At 43.7% G+C, this 16587-nt stretch overlaps 1 protein-coding gene across 1 annotated transcript; it reads left to right on the top strand.

Moving 5' to 3' along the window:
• Positions 1 to 5597: 5597 nt before the first annotated feature.
• Positions 5598 to 16316, top strand: LOC147880900 (uncharacterized). The gene is made up of 7 exons (XM_087402178.1): positions 5598 to 5891; positions 6029 to 6080; positions 6171 to 6206; positions 8015 to 8089; positions 13085 to 13159; positions 13356 to 13430; positions 15629 to 16316. Exons 1-7 carry the CDS (start codon positions 5598 to 5600, stop codon positions 15718 to 15720), a joined length of 699 nt encoding a protein of 232 aa, XP_087258304.1. The 3' UTR covers positions 15721 to 16316.
• The last annotated feature ends 271 nt before the right edge of the window (positions 16317 to 16587 follow it).

Below are 16587 nucleotides of genomic sequence, written 5' to 3'. Positions count from 1 at the left end.
CACCAGGTAACCTGATACTCATATTGTTTACCAGGGATTGGAGTCCAATTCTGTTGTTGGAATGCACTTGTTGCCAACATGTATGTGAAACAAAATAGACTGCATGATGGACAATTTGTTTACTTGATTCAAGATCACGAGACAACATCCCTAGAGGGCAGCCCATCGAGCACCTGTTGCCCCTTTAAAAGAGCACCGCAATTAGCATACATGTCGACTAGAGCACTGCTCATCACAATTTCATTCTGTAGCAACCATTTCTTTGCAATCTCGTCATGGATTTATTCCCCTTGTTAGCTGCTCCTATCATGGCACATGCTTTCAAGATGCAAGCGTAGGTCACTTCACTGTATTTGGAAGGATGCCCTCATGCTGCATCTCTTCAAAATAGTGCAGTGCTTTCTTGGCGTGACCTTCTTGTGCATATCCTGCAATCAGTGCAATCCAAGAGAAAACATCCCGTGAAGGTAGCCCGTCCAGCACTTATCGTGCCTTTGAGACAGCACTGCACTTCGCATACTTGTCCACTAGAGCATTGCCCAGCACAATGATCTTCTGCAGCAACCCCTGCCTTGTATAGGATTTGTTTCCCCTATAAGATGCTCGCACATGTCCAGTAGAGCACCGCCCAACACAATGTCGTCGTGCAGCAAGCCCTGCCTTGCGATCTCATCATGGATTTGTTTCCCCTTGTTAGCTACTCCGATCGTGGCACATGCTTTCAAGATGCATTCGAAGGTCACTGCACTTTGTCTAGTTGCTTTATGAGAGGAGCTTATGGTTATGTCTTGTTTGTTCCTTATGCATAAAAGCTCTTGGTTGTGAAGAGGTTAATGTGCATTTCAAGAGAGAACTAGCATTTTTTACATGGCTCTTGGAGGTAGGATGGCAGGGCAGAATAAATACTACCTTTTTTTTTATTACATTTTGAATGCAGATATTTGTGTGTACACACTAGTATGCAGAGGATATGATCAGTGCTTGCATGCATGTACGATGTAGATACTATCACAATTTCATTGAGAAGAGAGAGGAGAGAAGAGAGGTTTTTAACGTCGTAGGAAACTATCCCAAGAGACCAAATTGATCTATCCGACAAGTTTTGAACTCAAGACCTGTGATTCAAGAGGGAAATGAGATAACCAATCTACCACACTTGGGTGATAGAAAGGTTATCCCATTTTCCTCTTCTTATTCACACACGCACACACACACATATTCTTTTTTATTTAATTTTTTTAAAAAAATTGGCTACCCTCTTCCTGAATCCAATTCAATTACATGCTTATTTTTGGACTGGGCTCTCTGCAACTGCGACTGTCGATGGCGGTGAATCCATATTTGGTTCTGAAGATTCGGTGCTTTCATGGTGGCTTGACCTTACCTTGTGGTATTTAATCTATCCCTTCTGCTTACCTCTTACCTGCAAAGGTTGCCCTGCTACAACACAAATCTGGTGCTACACATGGCTCAGGTAGGTCTTCTATACCTACTGGGACTAGCTTTTTGCTACATGGATATGGTTCTTTAAGATTGGAATATGTAATGGTCTGTTTTAAACTGGCTGTGCTAAACATAAACTGAATTTTAACTCTCTCACCTCATTTTACATTCCTAATGGGCAGGCTGGTACAGTACTGAGTATATCCTACATGGAATACTTGGTTAAAATGCAGAATGCTTAATTGAAATGAATACTAACCTACTTACTTCATTTTTAAAGTCTCCAATAATTGTTTAAAACTTTTTGGTTCATTAATTAGTACAGACAGTAGTTGTTGGGATGGTGTGCAGATTGATGAACTATACTTGGTTATCTGAGTATCTAATTAAAACTACCCTGCTTGCTTAAACACAAACTAATAAAACTTTGTCCCTTATTGATTATTTTTCCTCTCTGGAATTAATTCATGGCCATTCTCATTATGGGTAATGAGTTGACATGCTTGGTCTAATTTTCAAACTGGTTCAACATGATTCCCTGTTTGTGTGACAGGATTAGTAGCTGGCTTATCTTCTCCAGTGCAGGGTTATATTCTGGGGAATGTATTTGCTCTACATTAAAAATTACCTTTTATTTTATAGGATGGTCTATTATATTCCCCTGGTGGTTCAGGTGGTTCTTAGACACAGTTATTGGGATTGTTAGTGGTAGTAATCTCAATCAACTTAGTGGGTACTTTGCCTTATCTCTGTCCTTTTGCCTTGATAATGGGCAGGGTAGTTGATTTGTCTGTATGATGTAATATAGGATGTAGGATTCTATTCTACATACATCACTGCTTTTCTATGATAATTCACACTTATTTGATCGTACAGGGTATGATTTACTACCTAGACTCTAGTCTTGTTTGGTGTCTTCCATTACTACTGAGATGATTAATCATGGAATGCTTTCCCATCTCTCTTACTATACCTGTTGCTCATTGAACAATACTACTGGTTAGGTTTAAACCTTAGTGGACACTATGAGTTATCTTTTTCCTTTTGCATTATTTAGGAGCAGGTTAGGTTAGTGGACTGTATTCTGTAATGAAGGATAGATGATTGAACTCTACTTTTATCCCGGGATCTCTGAGAAAAATTCATAGTATTCTTAAGTTGATCCTAGAGGGCATGACCTACTATACAGATACTATTCCTGCTTGGGGTTTTCTATTACTAAGTTGAATAAACGCTTATTCTTCTCTCTTACTACTTGTGCTCCTCATTGGACAATATTACTGGTGGGTATATAATGTTAATTGTTTTATGGTGGTTGTTTGATAAGCTACAAAAGTTTTCTCACTTGGCCATTCTATATGGCTTTTTATAAGGATATGGTTCCTTTGGTTACCTTCATCTACTGCAAGGCTGCATGGCTGAATCCCTTTTGTAATCATTTGAAATGATTAAAGGGCTAAACCAATGTTTGGCCATTATACTAGCCTGAATAGTCTCATGTAATTTTTTGAGATTACTTGATCTGTACTAATTGAGTCTTCTCTGCTGCATATCTGGATTAATCTTCTGTACAAGACTATGACTCTATAATACCTTGGTATGTAATACTCTGGCCTGGATTATTCTCCAGAAGTAATTTTGTGAAAATGTATTGAAATTAGTAATGGAAACTAACATACAAGACAAAATACATACATTGGGCAGCTTGAACAATATACATAATCTGTGAAAGGATTTGCTATTGCAAAAGGAATGGTTAACTCAATGATGCTGTCCCTATATGTCAGATGGGACACTGGCAAGGACATAAAAAACTTTTAATGAAGCATTGTTCCATGCTCTTGCCCTTGTTGGTCTATACTTGTGTGGTTTATATTACACAATCTCACCTTTGACTGTGACTTGATATTGTATGGTATAGATATACTTTAACAGGCTATTAGGGTTGCTGAGTATCTACCTTACTTGGTTTCTATTAACTTCTGTTGGCAGGCACAGAAGTAGCTTGAATATTTGACTGCACAATTAAACTCTTGCTTTTTAAATGATACCTTTAATTTTTTTACAAAGAATATTACTCACACCTACCAGGATAAAAATAAAGCTCTATCATTCTGAGCTTGATAACACACCAGATTGATCTGAGTTTACATTAATCTTAATGAACCTTACCAGTAGGATGATTGGAATAAATTATCGGGTTCAACCCTTCCCCCAAACTAAGATGAAGTGGGAAGTTCCATATGAAGAAAGTCAGTCCATAGAGTATATTTGAAAGGCCAGGTGAGGTAGCTAGAGTGCCCAACAAAAGGAAAGTATCCTAGGATAATTGGGAGGTCCCAACAATTGAGCAGAACAAACAAAATGGGAGGTCCCAAATGTACAAGATGAGAGATCTTATCAATTTCAAAAAATCGGTGGTCCCATTTATAATAAAAAAATGTAATTGTAAACAAAAATGTGTGTGTGTGTGTGTGTGTGAATAAGAAGAGGAAAATGGGATAACCTTTCTATCACCCAAGTGTGGTAGATTGGTTATCTCATTTCCCTCTTGAATCAAAGGTCTTGAGTTCAAAACTAAAGCATTTCAGATGCTCAGACTGCAGGGTATGCAACATAGATGATTACCAACTCCAAAAGAGCTACCAGAAACTTTACCTTGCAACAGTACAATATTAGATTGAAGTGAACTTCTTCTTGGCCTTAATTAGGTTTATTCACTTCTAAAAATGCATACTGGTAGTTGCACCCTCTCACGCTTTTTACTGTTCACCGCCTGATGTGTCACGGCGATTTGCTTAATCTGCTCAACTCGGAGTCTCTTGCTGATTTCAAGGGGTGCCCTCCTTGTTCTTAAATACTGGTGCTTTCCTCAATCAATTGTGCAAGGCGTTTTTTGGAGGTCGCAAACCTCTGTGCTCGACTTCTCTCCTTTGTGCTTCGTCGGCACTCAGGCATTTTGTGTGGAGGTTGCAAACCTCTGTGCTTGACTTGTCTCCTTCGTGCTTCTTCGGCCCTCTGGGTGGTTCTCCCATACTCAGGTAGGCCCACTGGCCTACTAGAACATGTTTTCACATTATTGGTAGACATGCTTTTGTGCCTTATTGTGATGTTGTTTTTGGATATTGCTCTATAAACCTACTAGAAGCTTATCTTACATAAAGTTCTTTTGGATGTTTTTGTTGTTATCTGTGCTTAGTCTCATGTTTTTCGTTTAGACCACTCATGCTCATTTGTTGCTGGCGCTGTTGTGCGTGCACGAGTTCCATACCATGGTCAAAGCATGAATCATGTCACACACACACATTCCGTTTCCCGGTTTGGTCGGAATGCAAGCTATAAGAGTTCGTGAAGGGAAGGGAAGGTGAGTTGGAAAATATGCATTTGACCTCGCCTTAGGAGCCCATTCACTCTGTTGAGGCGTGTCCATTGCTGGCGATGTTCTTCGCAGGCGAGGCGTGTCTTCTACCCACTTTTGCTCTCGGCTTAGTCGGAATGCAAGCCGCAAAGGTCCGCGAAGAGGAGGTGCAAGGAATTGGGAAATGTATTTGACCTTGCTTTCGACGCCTCATTCGGACTGCCTAGGCACGTCTATTTGCTGGCATTATGCATTTGACCCCGCTTTCGAAGCCCGCGGTTCGGATCGTCCAGGTACGTCTGTTGCTCGCGTGGTTGTGCGCGCGCGAGTTTCATACGATGTTCAAACCATGCGTCATGTCATCTACCCAATCCACCTCTCGGTTTGACAACATTGCAAGCCGCAAGAGTCCGCGAAGAGAAGGCGCGAGGAGTTGGAAAATCCATTTGAGCTCCCTTTCGACCCATGTTGCACAAAGAGTGTGAGAGTACAGTCAAATAACTGCACAAAGAATGGCCATCAGTGCTGCTCAAAGATTTGAGAGTATTGAAAATGGAGAGGTTGAGACTCCACACACGTAAATGATTCACATAATCATTGGGTTTAGTCCCTCTCGTGTAGTGTCCCTTGTCATAAGGGTGTCGTTGGCCCACGCCCCCTGGTACTACTCCCTACCTTGCTCGGTGATATGGCTCATAGTCCACTTCGTGTCCCCCATGGTAACTTTTCTTTATGTAAGTTTATTCAAGACGTGCGATAGTCATTTTAGTACTAGGGTAATATAAACTTAAGTTAAATGTATTGGGTGCTAATACCAAATTTTTCAAGTTTGCAAATGGATCCCCGTTACGAATACCACAAGAAAGGGAAAATTGAATGCACCCATTGCAATAAATCATTTTCCTCGTTCACAAACTTAAATCTACATATCAAGCAAGAGGGCCTTGGGGACCCTGTAGAGAAGAATCGGGGCAAACAACAGGTATACTTTACAGAATCGGCAAAGAAGAGGGCAAACAAAAATGCCTCGAAGAAGTCTCGTCTTCTTGTGAAGGCGAGACTCGGTGACGAGAGGGCAATGCAAGAGCTAGTAATCTCTCTTTCTCTCTCTCTCTCTCTCATTGCATTGTATTCTATTTTTTTGCATGAATTTTCTTTCCCATCCCATTTTTCATTTTGATTTTATTTCGTTTTGTACCTAATCATATATTTTATTAATTTTTCTAGCGTGATCGGTTCGACGTTGTGGACCTCGGGGGTGCAGCGGCCGCTAGTAGTGGTGAATCTTTCGCTTATTATTTTCATCATACTAAGATATTCTTTTAATAATAAAGGATTTTTAAAATGACTTCTTTATGTAATTTTATAGATGAGGAGGAAGGGCAAGGCGAGGGAGCTGAGCTAGGTGAGAAAAATCTTGCTAGTTATTTGTCATTGTTGAATTTAAAAATAGAGCCAAAGAAATGATGCATATTTCATATTATGAAAGAATTTTTATATAATTTTTATGCACTGTATAATCTCCTAAAAAAAAGTGTGATAAAGCAATAATAATAACTCCAATAAATGTGTCCTCACGGAGAGAGGCAAGTGTAAGCTAATATCTGTGGGGTAGGACATTATCAGTGGGATCTAATACACTCTGGCGATTGGCCCGAAACCCTCTCTAAAGAGAGAGTAATATCGTCCTCCTCGTAGTAGACCGGACATCTACATATGTAGTGTTCCTCCGTCTTAGGCTCTAATCTGCATAGCTGAGAGAGAGAGAGAGAGAGAGAGAGAGAGAGAGAGAGAGAGAGAGAGGCTCTAATCTTGTATTTGAGGGGGAGCCATCTGATCCGGTATTTTTGCTTTCTAGAGCGACTAATCATATGGACACTCTTGACATGCTTCCAGCTTCCATTCACCAGGGTGAGCCACTACAGGTTTTCAAATCATGTATTAAGTTGTACTTGATCCTCGCTACCCGAAAACACCGAAATTGCCGAAAACAGGTCTCTAAAACAGGTTTTTTCAGCAAATTTCAGATTTACGCAGGTTTTTGCAAGTGTGCGCTTGATGTATTTACATCGGGGAAAATGCAAATTGCTGTAATTTATGCACATTGAGCGAGTTTTGCCTATGTATGACCATTTGTGGCTCAATTCTCTGCAAATTTGATGCTACAAATTGGGGCTTTTGCTCCTACATGCATCTAAAGGCTGTGTATTAGCCTTATGTATGTCTTTTGAGGGTAATAACAACTAAAATTGTTGTTTTTGGGCACAAATTAGCTCGCTGAAATTTTCTGCGCAGAAAATTCAGAACTTAACTTTTGTGCCTAAACTGACCCATTTTCCCTCAAATTGCTCCTGTGACCATTTGGAGCTGTAGTGCACACTTCTGTGAGGCTATACTCCGTTTTTGGTGCATTTTGCCCAAAATTTCAGCGTGTTGTATTCTACTTGTGGTACATAGTTGCAGTTAGTCATCATGGCCGCTACTTCCTCTGCATCTGACGCCAAAAGTTTGATGGAAATCAAGCGATTCGATGGCACAGGTTTTGATTTATGGCAGGATAGAATGCAAGGCATACTGTTCCTCAAAGATTGCGATGATGCTCTTTTGGAAACAAAGCCTGGTGACATGCCAGATGAGGATTGGGCCAGGCTCAATAAGAGGGCCAAGGCCTACATAAAGATTGCTTGGAATGATGACATCCTTGTTGATATCAAGGGTTTAGGGTTTTAAGTTCATTCAAGGAAAAGTAAACTTTAAAACAATGAGGTCTTTTCTTTGACTTCTTTGTCGATTTTGTAAAGTGTAATAATGTTGCGTGGAGGATTATAATTACACTTTGCAAAGTCTTCAAAGAAGTCTTTGATTAAGGCATATCTCGTCATTGAACAAGAAAATTAAAATAAGCTAATTAGTATTGAAACAAGCTGATTAACCTCTTCGTCGCTTGTTCCCTCCACCTTTCCTTAATCTCCGTGTATAGCTAGGGTTTTCCCCTCAGCTTTGTACTTCATGGTTACCTTGAGGGGTTTTTTCACCTTGGTTGTATCTTGTTATCAGCTACTGATGTAATTTGGCCTTGAGGTGTTTTGCCTCGAGGTGACTTTTTAATAGAAGATATTTTTACCCAAAAAAAAGAAAGAAAGAAAAAGAGAGAGAGAGAGAGAGAGAGAGAGAGAGAGTATAAGTGAACCAAGGTAATAACACTCATTCCAGGGGGGGAGGAGCACCACCACGAGGAGGCGGCGGAGGAGGAGTACCACGACCAGGAGGAGGAGGGCCACCACGAGGGTAAGTTTCTATGGAACAAAAGATCTATGGGACCAAAGTAGTGTTACAATCTAATTAAGTGTGTGTGAGAGAGAAAGAAATAAAGAAGAATGACAAAAATTCACAAACTGCAAGATCATTGGCCTCTCTCGAAGCTTATCCTTCTTGTACTCCTCTTTGCTTATACTTGGTGTTGCTTCTTGAGCCCCTTCTTGTGTAGGTTTCTTCCCTACTTTCCAAGCCGCCACATATGATGTAGAATCCAAGCCCATGAGCTTACATAGTGCCTTTGCATGCTCCTCGGGCTTGCATTCTCCTTCAAGCCGGTCACGCAAACATAGAAGGCCCTAGTCCTTTGTTCCTCTTCCAAGGTTCCATTGATGAGCACGGGGGAAGGCTTGTTTTGGGTAAGCTCTCGTTGGACGACCTCTTCACGATGTCGGGCCATCTTGATGCTTGTGTTTTTGCCACAAGCTCTTTTTGAGCTATCTTGAGCTCCACTATGTACGCCAACATCTCATGTGGTATCTCTCCTTCCTTCATGTTGGAACGAGCTTTGAGTGTAGCCATCTCCTCCTGTAGTTTTTGTACTTCAAGGCCTTGAGGTGTTTTGCCTCGAGGTGACTTTTTAATAGAAGATATTTTTTCCAAAAAAAAAGAAAAGAAAAGAAAAAGAGAGAGAAAGAGCGGCCTGACCTCCTTGCACCGCCTGTTGGGCTTGCTCCCAGACCACTATCGCCGGCGCTCTCTTCAGTCCCAGGTACTCAGTTCTCTTCAGAGTCGGATCCTCAGAGTTCGCCAGCAGGACTCCAGGCCTCTCATTTCCCCCCTTTACCCTCGCCACGGGTGCCCCGCCTCTCCAGTCAGTTTGGCCTGCTGTGCCTGTTGCCATGCAGGTTGATAGCCACCCGCCTGCACTTACTCCTACTCTCCTGGCCTTACCTGCATCCCCACCGCCTCCGCCTCCGCCTCCCTCGCCTTCTAGAGTGCCTCGTGCATTTCTAGATTTCAGTCCACCAGCTTGGGGTGCAGAGCGGGCAGAGAGTAGCGGCCATACCTTGGGTCCCTTCTTGCTCAGGATTTACTTGTTACAGCGATCAGCTAGAGTTAGTGCTGGTCTACAGTTTGTTGGTGGTGCCTCCGGCTCAATTCGCTCTTTTGTTTTACCTTTTGGAGGGTGAGAGGTATGGTCAGAGGAGAGTGTGCTTCAGCATGTTCGTTCACATACGCCGTCTCAGCTGCAGGATTGGCTTTGCCATCATTTTGATGCTGGTTGTGGCTTGCGTCTCTGTTCCCTCACTGCTGTGGTGCGATGGAGTGGCTGGACGCTGAGTCCTGTTTCTGCTTACCTTTGGTGCTATATTTACAGGATTCCTTCTTGATGCCCTCTTCGATGAGGATTGGGGCATCAAGAGGGTGGCTATGGCCTTGCGATGTGTGTGGTTACTCAGTGGTTGGTTGATGTACATTTGTTTGCAGAGGGAAAGAGGATTCCTTGTCTTCCACCACAGGATGCTACTTTGGTGAAGACAGTCTCTTCCAAGAGGCAGAGATTGTGATGCAGACAGTTGCTAGTCATGTTGCAGGGATGCTATGCATGCTCTTGATTATGGATGTCCTTGCTATTTGTGGGATGTATTATCTTGTGGTCTACCTTGTTTGCGTTGCACCCGCTATGCACAATGGTGGATGTAGATATTGGGGTTATGGATGTATTTTCTCTACTTTCTGGGTTTCTATGGCCCTTTGCCTCGTGGTTATTGATATGGATGTTCAGTTTCATGCTTCCAGCGTGGTTTGATGCACGTGTCATGATGGCTGCTTTTGTTGGGTCTCTATGGCGCATGGCCTTGTGGATGCTGTTATGGATGTACAGTTTCTTGCTTCCAGAGTGGTACTATGCATATCCTTTCTTGGAACGTTAATGGTTTACGTACTTCCAGGATAGTTGGGAACAGAGCTTCCTGACTTAAGAGAGAGATTGCTTCTGTAACTTCTTCACCTGTGGACATCTTGATGCTGCAGGAGCATAAGTTGGCACATCCCTATGGTCATCTCCTGGGATCTGGATCCCGCACCTATTGGTCACCATCTATTGGGGATTCTGGTCACAATTGTGGTGTTTGTATATCTGTTAGCTCAGCGTTTGTAGCCTCAGTGTCAGCATGATATTCTGGTGCCCGGCAGGGCTATGTATGTGATTGTGAGGATCACGGATGCTTGGATTGGCTTCTTGTCGATTATGCCCCGACTCATGCTAGAGCTCGGTCGGCTTTCTGGCGCATTTTGGTGGATGCCCTCGGTCCTATTCTTTCTTCGGTTGATTCATGGGTTGTTGGAGGAGACTTCAACAACATTGAGTCTGCCTAGGACTACTCGGCTGAGGCTGCCCTTGTGTTGACTCCCATTGCGCGGTCAGAGCAGGACACCTGGGAGAGATTTCTGTTATGTATTCACGCTGTGGATACATGGCATATGCCTTCGTTTGTACACCAGCCTCGCTCCTTGGCCTTTTCCTGGGGTTTGTGCCGTCAGCAGGGGCGCTTATTACTGGAAAGACTGGATAGATTCTATATTGGCGACTGGGCCTCCTACTTGGGTGGTTCCATTTGCATCTGGCTTGGCACTTCGATGTCAGATCATAGTCCTATTTCTTTGACTATTGCTTTTGCACGGCCCCTTGCAGTGCGGCGGGGGTCGAGGATTCCAGACAGGTTGCTCTCTACTAGTGATTTATCTGCTCGTATTGCTCAGATTTGGGGAGCAGATCCCATCTCTGAGGATCCTATTGTACAGGATATGCATTCTGAGTTTCTTGCCTCTTGTATCAGGGAGTCCAGTACATCTTGCCGGGAGACCACCTCTGCTTGTCGTCGTGAGGCGGCCCAGTGTGAGCGCTCCTTGCTTGCCCCTCTAGCATCGGTTCAGCGCCTTTTACAGTCCCATCCGGGTGATGCACATTATGCTGGTAGACACGTTGAGTTACTTGCAGAGATTTGGGAGATTCAGGAGAGAAGATCTGAGTTCGCCAATCACGCGACAGCGGCTCGTTGGGTAGCGCTTGGTGACCGGATGAACAAAGACTTCTTTGCCGCACAGAGGGAGAGATCTTCTGGGACTATTCTCCGTGCAGTCCTGGACGATCAGGGGCTCTTGGAGACTCACCCAGATCGTGTTCTCGACATCGCCACTACCTATTTTGAGGACCTCTTCAATGCTGACCCGGTCACACCTGAGGTTGAGGATGCCAGAGATACTGTATGGTCTCACACGAGACGCTCTGCCACAGTTGAGATGGCTCGCTCTCTTTGTTTGGGGTTTACAGTGCAAGAGTTACGAGAGGCGGTGGATGTTCTCGACCCGGCTTCCTGTCCAGGGGATGATGGTCTTACTCGTCAGTTTTTCATTACTCATTGGGATGCTATCTCTGGGGTTTTGCTTCGTGGCCTATAGGAGATATATGATTCGGGGTCCATGCCACGTTCTCTTTGCTCGGGACTCATATCTCTTCTACCGAAGGGAGGGGATAGCACGCTTCTGCGCCAGTGGCGACCCATTACGCTTCTCTCTACGGTATATAAGATATTTGCTACTATGCTGGCGGCGCGGGCGAGACCGTTTCTTCCTGACATCATTCATGGATCCCAGACTGCTTTTATCCAGGATCGTTGCATCTTGAATAACATCTTTTGCTACCATCAGGCTGTTGAGTGGTCCCGCTCTACTAGCCCTCCCCTAGCTTTGCTGCATCATGGTTTGGGATGTCTGGAGGAGTTGCGACAGTATGACTGGACTCCCATCCGTGTGGTAGGTTCTTACAAGAAAAGGCGGGAGGTGGACCCGTCTTTTCACATTGATATGGCCCCCAGCTGGCGATTATGGATATGGGAGGGGCGCCCTCTTTCACAGTTGTCTTGGGACCTTGGTGAGTGGGAGTGGCCTTCTGTGGAACAGGGGGCTCGGCATGTATCTTTCTTTGCGTATTCTGTGAGGATTGGGAGACATTGCTTACTCCGTCGATCACTGCATAGGCCAACTCGCTTGGGTACATGGTTGCGTGCTGGTCTTTCCCACACATTCTTGACAGAGTTCTAGACTTCCATTTGGGGCTGGAGGATCCCCCGCAGGATCACTTTCTTCTTCTGGATGGCTGCCCATGCGGGTCTTGCAGTAGGCACTTGGGGTGCCTTGATGGGCCATGATCCCATATGTATTCGCTGTGATTTGCATGTTTCGGAGTCTCAGGCCCACTGCCTGTGGTCCTGTCCAGCTGCCTTTTCAGTGTGGAGGGCAGTGGCTTTATTGCTGAGCAGGGCAGGTTTGCATGCCGGGTTTCTCAGTTGAGGGGCTGTGTTGTCGCTTCTTCCTTGGCCAGGTCCACATATATTTTTTGAGGGAGAGGATACAGACCCAGTTCTTATGCTTACAACGATGGGATATTCGAGGAGATGCCTCAGTATGATCCCTCCAGAGTCACGTCAGTTGGAGCATTTGCACAGGGATGATGTATTCATAGTGATTGCTGCGATTGCGATGTGGAACATTTGGAGAGCCCGCTGCCTCCATGTTCTTGGTCACACACAGCCATCGACACGCGACACACTAGTCATGATCTGGGTTAGATCTGATCCGCTCGTTGCGCTCCATTTATGATGATTCATGTCGTCCGTCCCGCTCTGCTCAGGACAGACGACAGGCTTTCATTCGTAGATGGGGATGTTCGCCTCTTTTCTTCAGGATTGTCGGAGGACATGCCAGATGGGAGTACACCCCACCACAGTGGTTCATATTGCACACATCTCACGCACCACCGTGATCTAGCACCACTTGCCTGCAGGTCACCCACTGTTGTATAGTTTGTATGCCCCCTAAGTAGGCCACCACTGGCACTCTGAGGGATTTTTCATACTCAGTAATACAGATCTGTGCTTCCCCGAGAGAGAGAGAGAGAGAGAGAGAGAGAGAGAGAGAGAGAGAGAGAATATAAGCGAACCAAGGTAATAACACTCCTTCCAGGAGGGGAGGAGCACCACCACGAGGAGGCGGCGGAGGAGGAGCACCACCACCAGGAGGAGGAGGGCCACCACGAGGGTAAGTTTCTATGGAACAAAAGATCTATGGGACCAAAGTAGTGTTACAATCTAATTAATTGTGTGTGAGAGAGAAAGAAATAAAGAAGAATTACAAAATCCTAAAAACAATTTGAAAATCCTAAGATGAAAATCATAAAATAGAGAGATAAGGAGAGAGACTATAACTAAACAAAAAGTAATTACATTCTTGCTAGGATCAGGGGAGGAGGGGCACGACCACCACGAGGAGGAGGGGGAGGAGCAGGAGGGTCCCCATGAGCAGCCACAGGGTAAGCTTCTTTTGTGTTGTAATGTTTCCTTAGTTTTTTGTCTTTATATATATATATATGCATGCCATACATACTTATCTATATGCTTATACACCCTGATACACTTGGAGTTAGTTTTGCCTTAAAAAAACTATTTTTTTAATCATGATTTTTTTAGCGGGGTTTTGAGTTTTATCTACCCTTTGAATATAGCTTAAAACACCTTATATATATAGCATTTTACAAGTTTATGTAGTATTTTATATAGCTTAAAAAACATGGATTTTATAGCCCTTAAATCATGGCCAAAGCTGTTCCGAAAGCTCATTCAAAACATGTCAAAAAATGGTGTTTTTTGTGTTTTTTTTCAAGTGAAATAGAGGGAAGCCGTGGCTGCTTGCCACGCGACAAATGATTAATTTCACATATGGGAAATGGGATGGAAACAAAGGGGTATAAAGCCAAAAGGAGGAGCTCCTCAACATTGTCCAAGTGAGAGAGAGAGAACCGTCCTTGAGCTCGTGACTATGGTGGTTTGTTGCCGCTGAATGTGGGTGACGTTGTTGTTGTCGTGTTGTTGTTTGACGGTCGTGATGTAAACGGTGCTTCGTTGCTGTTGTTGACCTCCATGGCAATGGCCTTCTGCTTTGTGTAGAGTCAAGCTTCCATGGGAGCTTGAGGCCTCTTGTGGGGAAGATGATGATGTGTATTCTCGTCAGGCGGTAATACAACTGGCATATGAAGGATCTTCAATATAATAATAAGGGGGGGGCCGTCCTCGTGGAGTCCGGGCTCCAAAGGCCCCCATTCCTAAGAGTTTCCAGCATAAGGTTGCATTGCATTCCCACAACCAAAAAACCAAGAGCAAGACATCTATGGAATGGTTTACTTTCGGTTGCGTTAGTGCCCTTCTTTGATGTCAATTTCTGATCTGTTTTACTTGCTGTCCAGCCTCTGTTCTTACTGAATTTCGCCCCTTCTTGACCCCCCAAGTAACCCCTTCTTTGCCCCACTTGTGCCCACTATGCCTACCTAAGTTTATGGCCTGTTTAGGGCTGAAAACACAAGGTAATAGGCTGCTGTAAATTTCCTGAAATCTGAGTGTTTCTGGGCGCTAAAGCTTCCTCTTGGCTTTGCGTTAATGGTACTATGCTTGGGCTGAAAACAGAGATTAGAGAGATGGGTTCTGGCTGAAAACACAGCCCTAGGGTGCTTGCATTATTGGATGAGAATGGTGGAGGGAAAGCTTGCCTTGCGGCTATGGTAGAGAGAGAGAGAAGAAGGCTCTTTGGTTGGCTGTTGCGCAGGGAAAAAAAGAGAGAGACCGCAGGTATGCTTGCAGCCCTTCTTCTACTTCTTGGTGGCGCTGATTTGCTTGGCGCCCTTGTCTTCTAGATGGCGACCCTCTGAAGAGAACCCGGCTCTTGCTCTTGGATCTACACATGCCTCTAATGAGCCCCCTATGGCTGCCTTTTATACTCTCCCCAAAGTCCCTTTTTCTAGAGTTTCCTCCACCTGAAAGTGAACCATCCAATAAAGTACTCCATCTGGTACGTGCAATTTAAATGAATGTTTCTGGCGTGCACATGGTGCACATAACCATCTACAGAGCTCCGATCGGAACGAGATAAGAACCACCTGTTCTACATGCTCTATTATTGTGTGTGCGCGCATGAGAGAGAGAGAGAGAGAGAGAGAGAGAGAGAGAGAATCTTTCTATATTGTGTGTAGATATGCTTGATGTCTATCTTCTTAAAGATGGAAGAAGGGTCGCAGAAGCCCAAATCCTCACCGACTATGAAAAGGATCGATTGTATAGAGGGAGGGTTTTAGATGATGATGAAGTAGTAGTGGTGGTGAACATAATTTTAGAGCCTTGTGTAGAATTAGACAACAATATAAATGTCACCACTTGGTTCTCATATGATATTGAACATTGTTAATGTAAGGACGTTGTGTAATTTTTGAGTCAATGGTTTTTTATGAACTGGTGTTTATTTTAGAGTACTTTACTTTTATCTCAAAAACTAGTTTTTATGAACTGTTCTTTTATCTCAAAAAACTTTACTTTTATTGTTGAACATTGTGCATTTGAAAAAGCATGATTTGTTTTTGTTGCGTTCTAGTATATAAGGTCACAGTTCATGGACTTTGTACAAAATTTCTAGTAGTAGAAATTTCAGTTTTCATTCTTAATTTCATTCTCATATATTTTGCAGTTGCTAGAAGACGCGGCAGGCCTAGGAAGTCTCAGACGCTTCCTAGAATCGTGACGAATGAGCTTAGGCGTAGTAGTAGACACATGAGTTAGTATTGTATATATACATATATATTTTTGTTGTTGTCACTTTTGATGAGGATATTGTCAGTTTTTATGGACTTTTGATGTGGATTTAGTCACTTTTGATGTGTTATGTAGTTGCACAATCATAGATCTATGTCTCTCGTTGCTTTCCCTTTCTATCTTGTGTGTGTGTGTGTGTGTCATGAACTTTGGCTACTCTATAAGCCTTCATTTCATGGCTGGGACAGAGCAGTAGAGTGACATCTATAAGCCTCCAGGGTTGGGACAGAGCAGCAAGGATATCTATAAGCCTTCATGGCTGGGACAGAGCAGCAGTGAGACAGAGCAGCAAGGACATCTATAAGCCTTCATGGCTGGGACAGAGCAGCAGTGACATCTATACGCCTTCATGGCTGGGACAGAGCAGCAGTGACATCTATACGCCTTCAAGGCTGGGACATGGCAGAGATAACCAAGGTGTGCACCAGGACGGCTTCTGATGTTCTTCGTGTTTACAATGATGGAACTGGGAATGCCGATAATGCCCATGCTGTTGCTGTGCATGATTTCCATGATGATGTCGATGATGGGAAGGCTGGTGCTGTCCATGTATAAGAGAGAGAGAGAGAGAGAGAGAGAGAGAGAGAGAGTATAACATTTATGGAAAGATTTTTTAGATTAAGTTTGTTATTTTTCAAATTAGTATTGTTTCTCATTGTGTGCTTATGTGTGTATATGAGAGAGAGAGAGAGAGAGAGAAGAATTGAGTAGATGTTTGTTGATGTAGGTCATGAAAGACGAGGAAGACCCCAAGGATCCAAGACCAAGCTTAGTTTGGATCCTAAAAGCATTTTAAAGATGCGTACTAGGTCAGGATTTCATTAGAATTTATTG

This window comes from Dipteris shenzhenensis, chromosome 31 (assembly GCF_047967505.1).
Source record: "Dipteris shenzhenensis isolate YYH24624 ecotype China chromosome 31, Dip_SZ_1.0, whole genome shotgun sequence".
Taxonomy (NCBI): Eukaryota; Viridiplantae; Streptophyta; class Polypodiopsida; order Gleicheniales; family Dipteridaceae; genus Dipteris; species Dipteris shenzhenensis.
Note: the sequence above shows the minus strand (reverse complement) of the source record. Positions and strands in the feature narration are given on the sequence as shown.

Coding starts and splice junctions, on each gene's coding strand:
- LOC147880900 (XM_087402178.1), top strand. CDS start 5,598: ATGTATTGGGTGCTAATACCAAATTTTTCAAGTTTGCAAATGGATCCC. Junction 8,090..13,084: donor GGAGGAGGGCCACCACGAGG/GTAAGTTTCTAT, acceptor CACTCCTTCCAG/GAGGGGAGGAGCACCACCAC. Junction 13,160..13,355: donor GGAGGAGGGCCACCACGAGG/GTAAGTTTCTAT, acceptor CATTCTTGCTAG/GATCAGGGGAGGAGGGGCAC.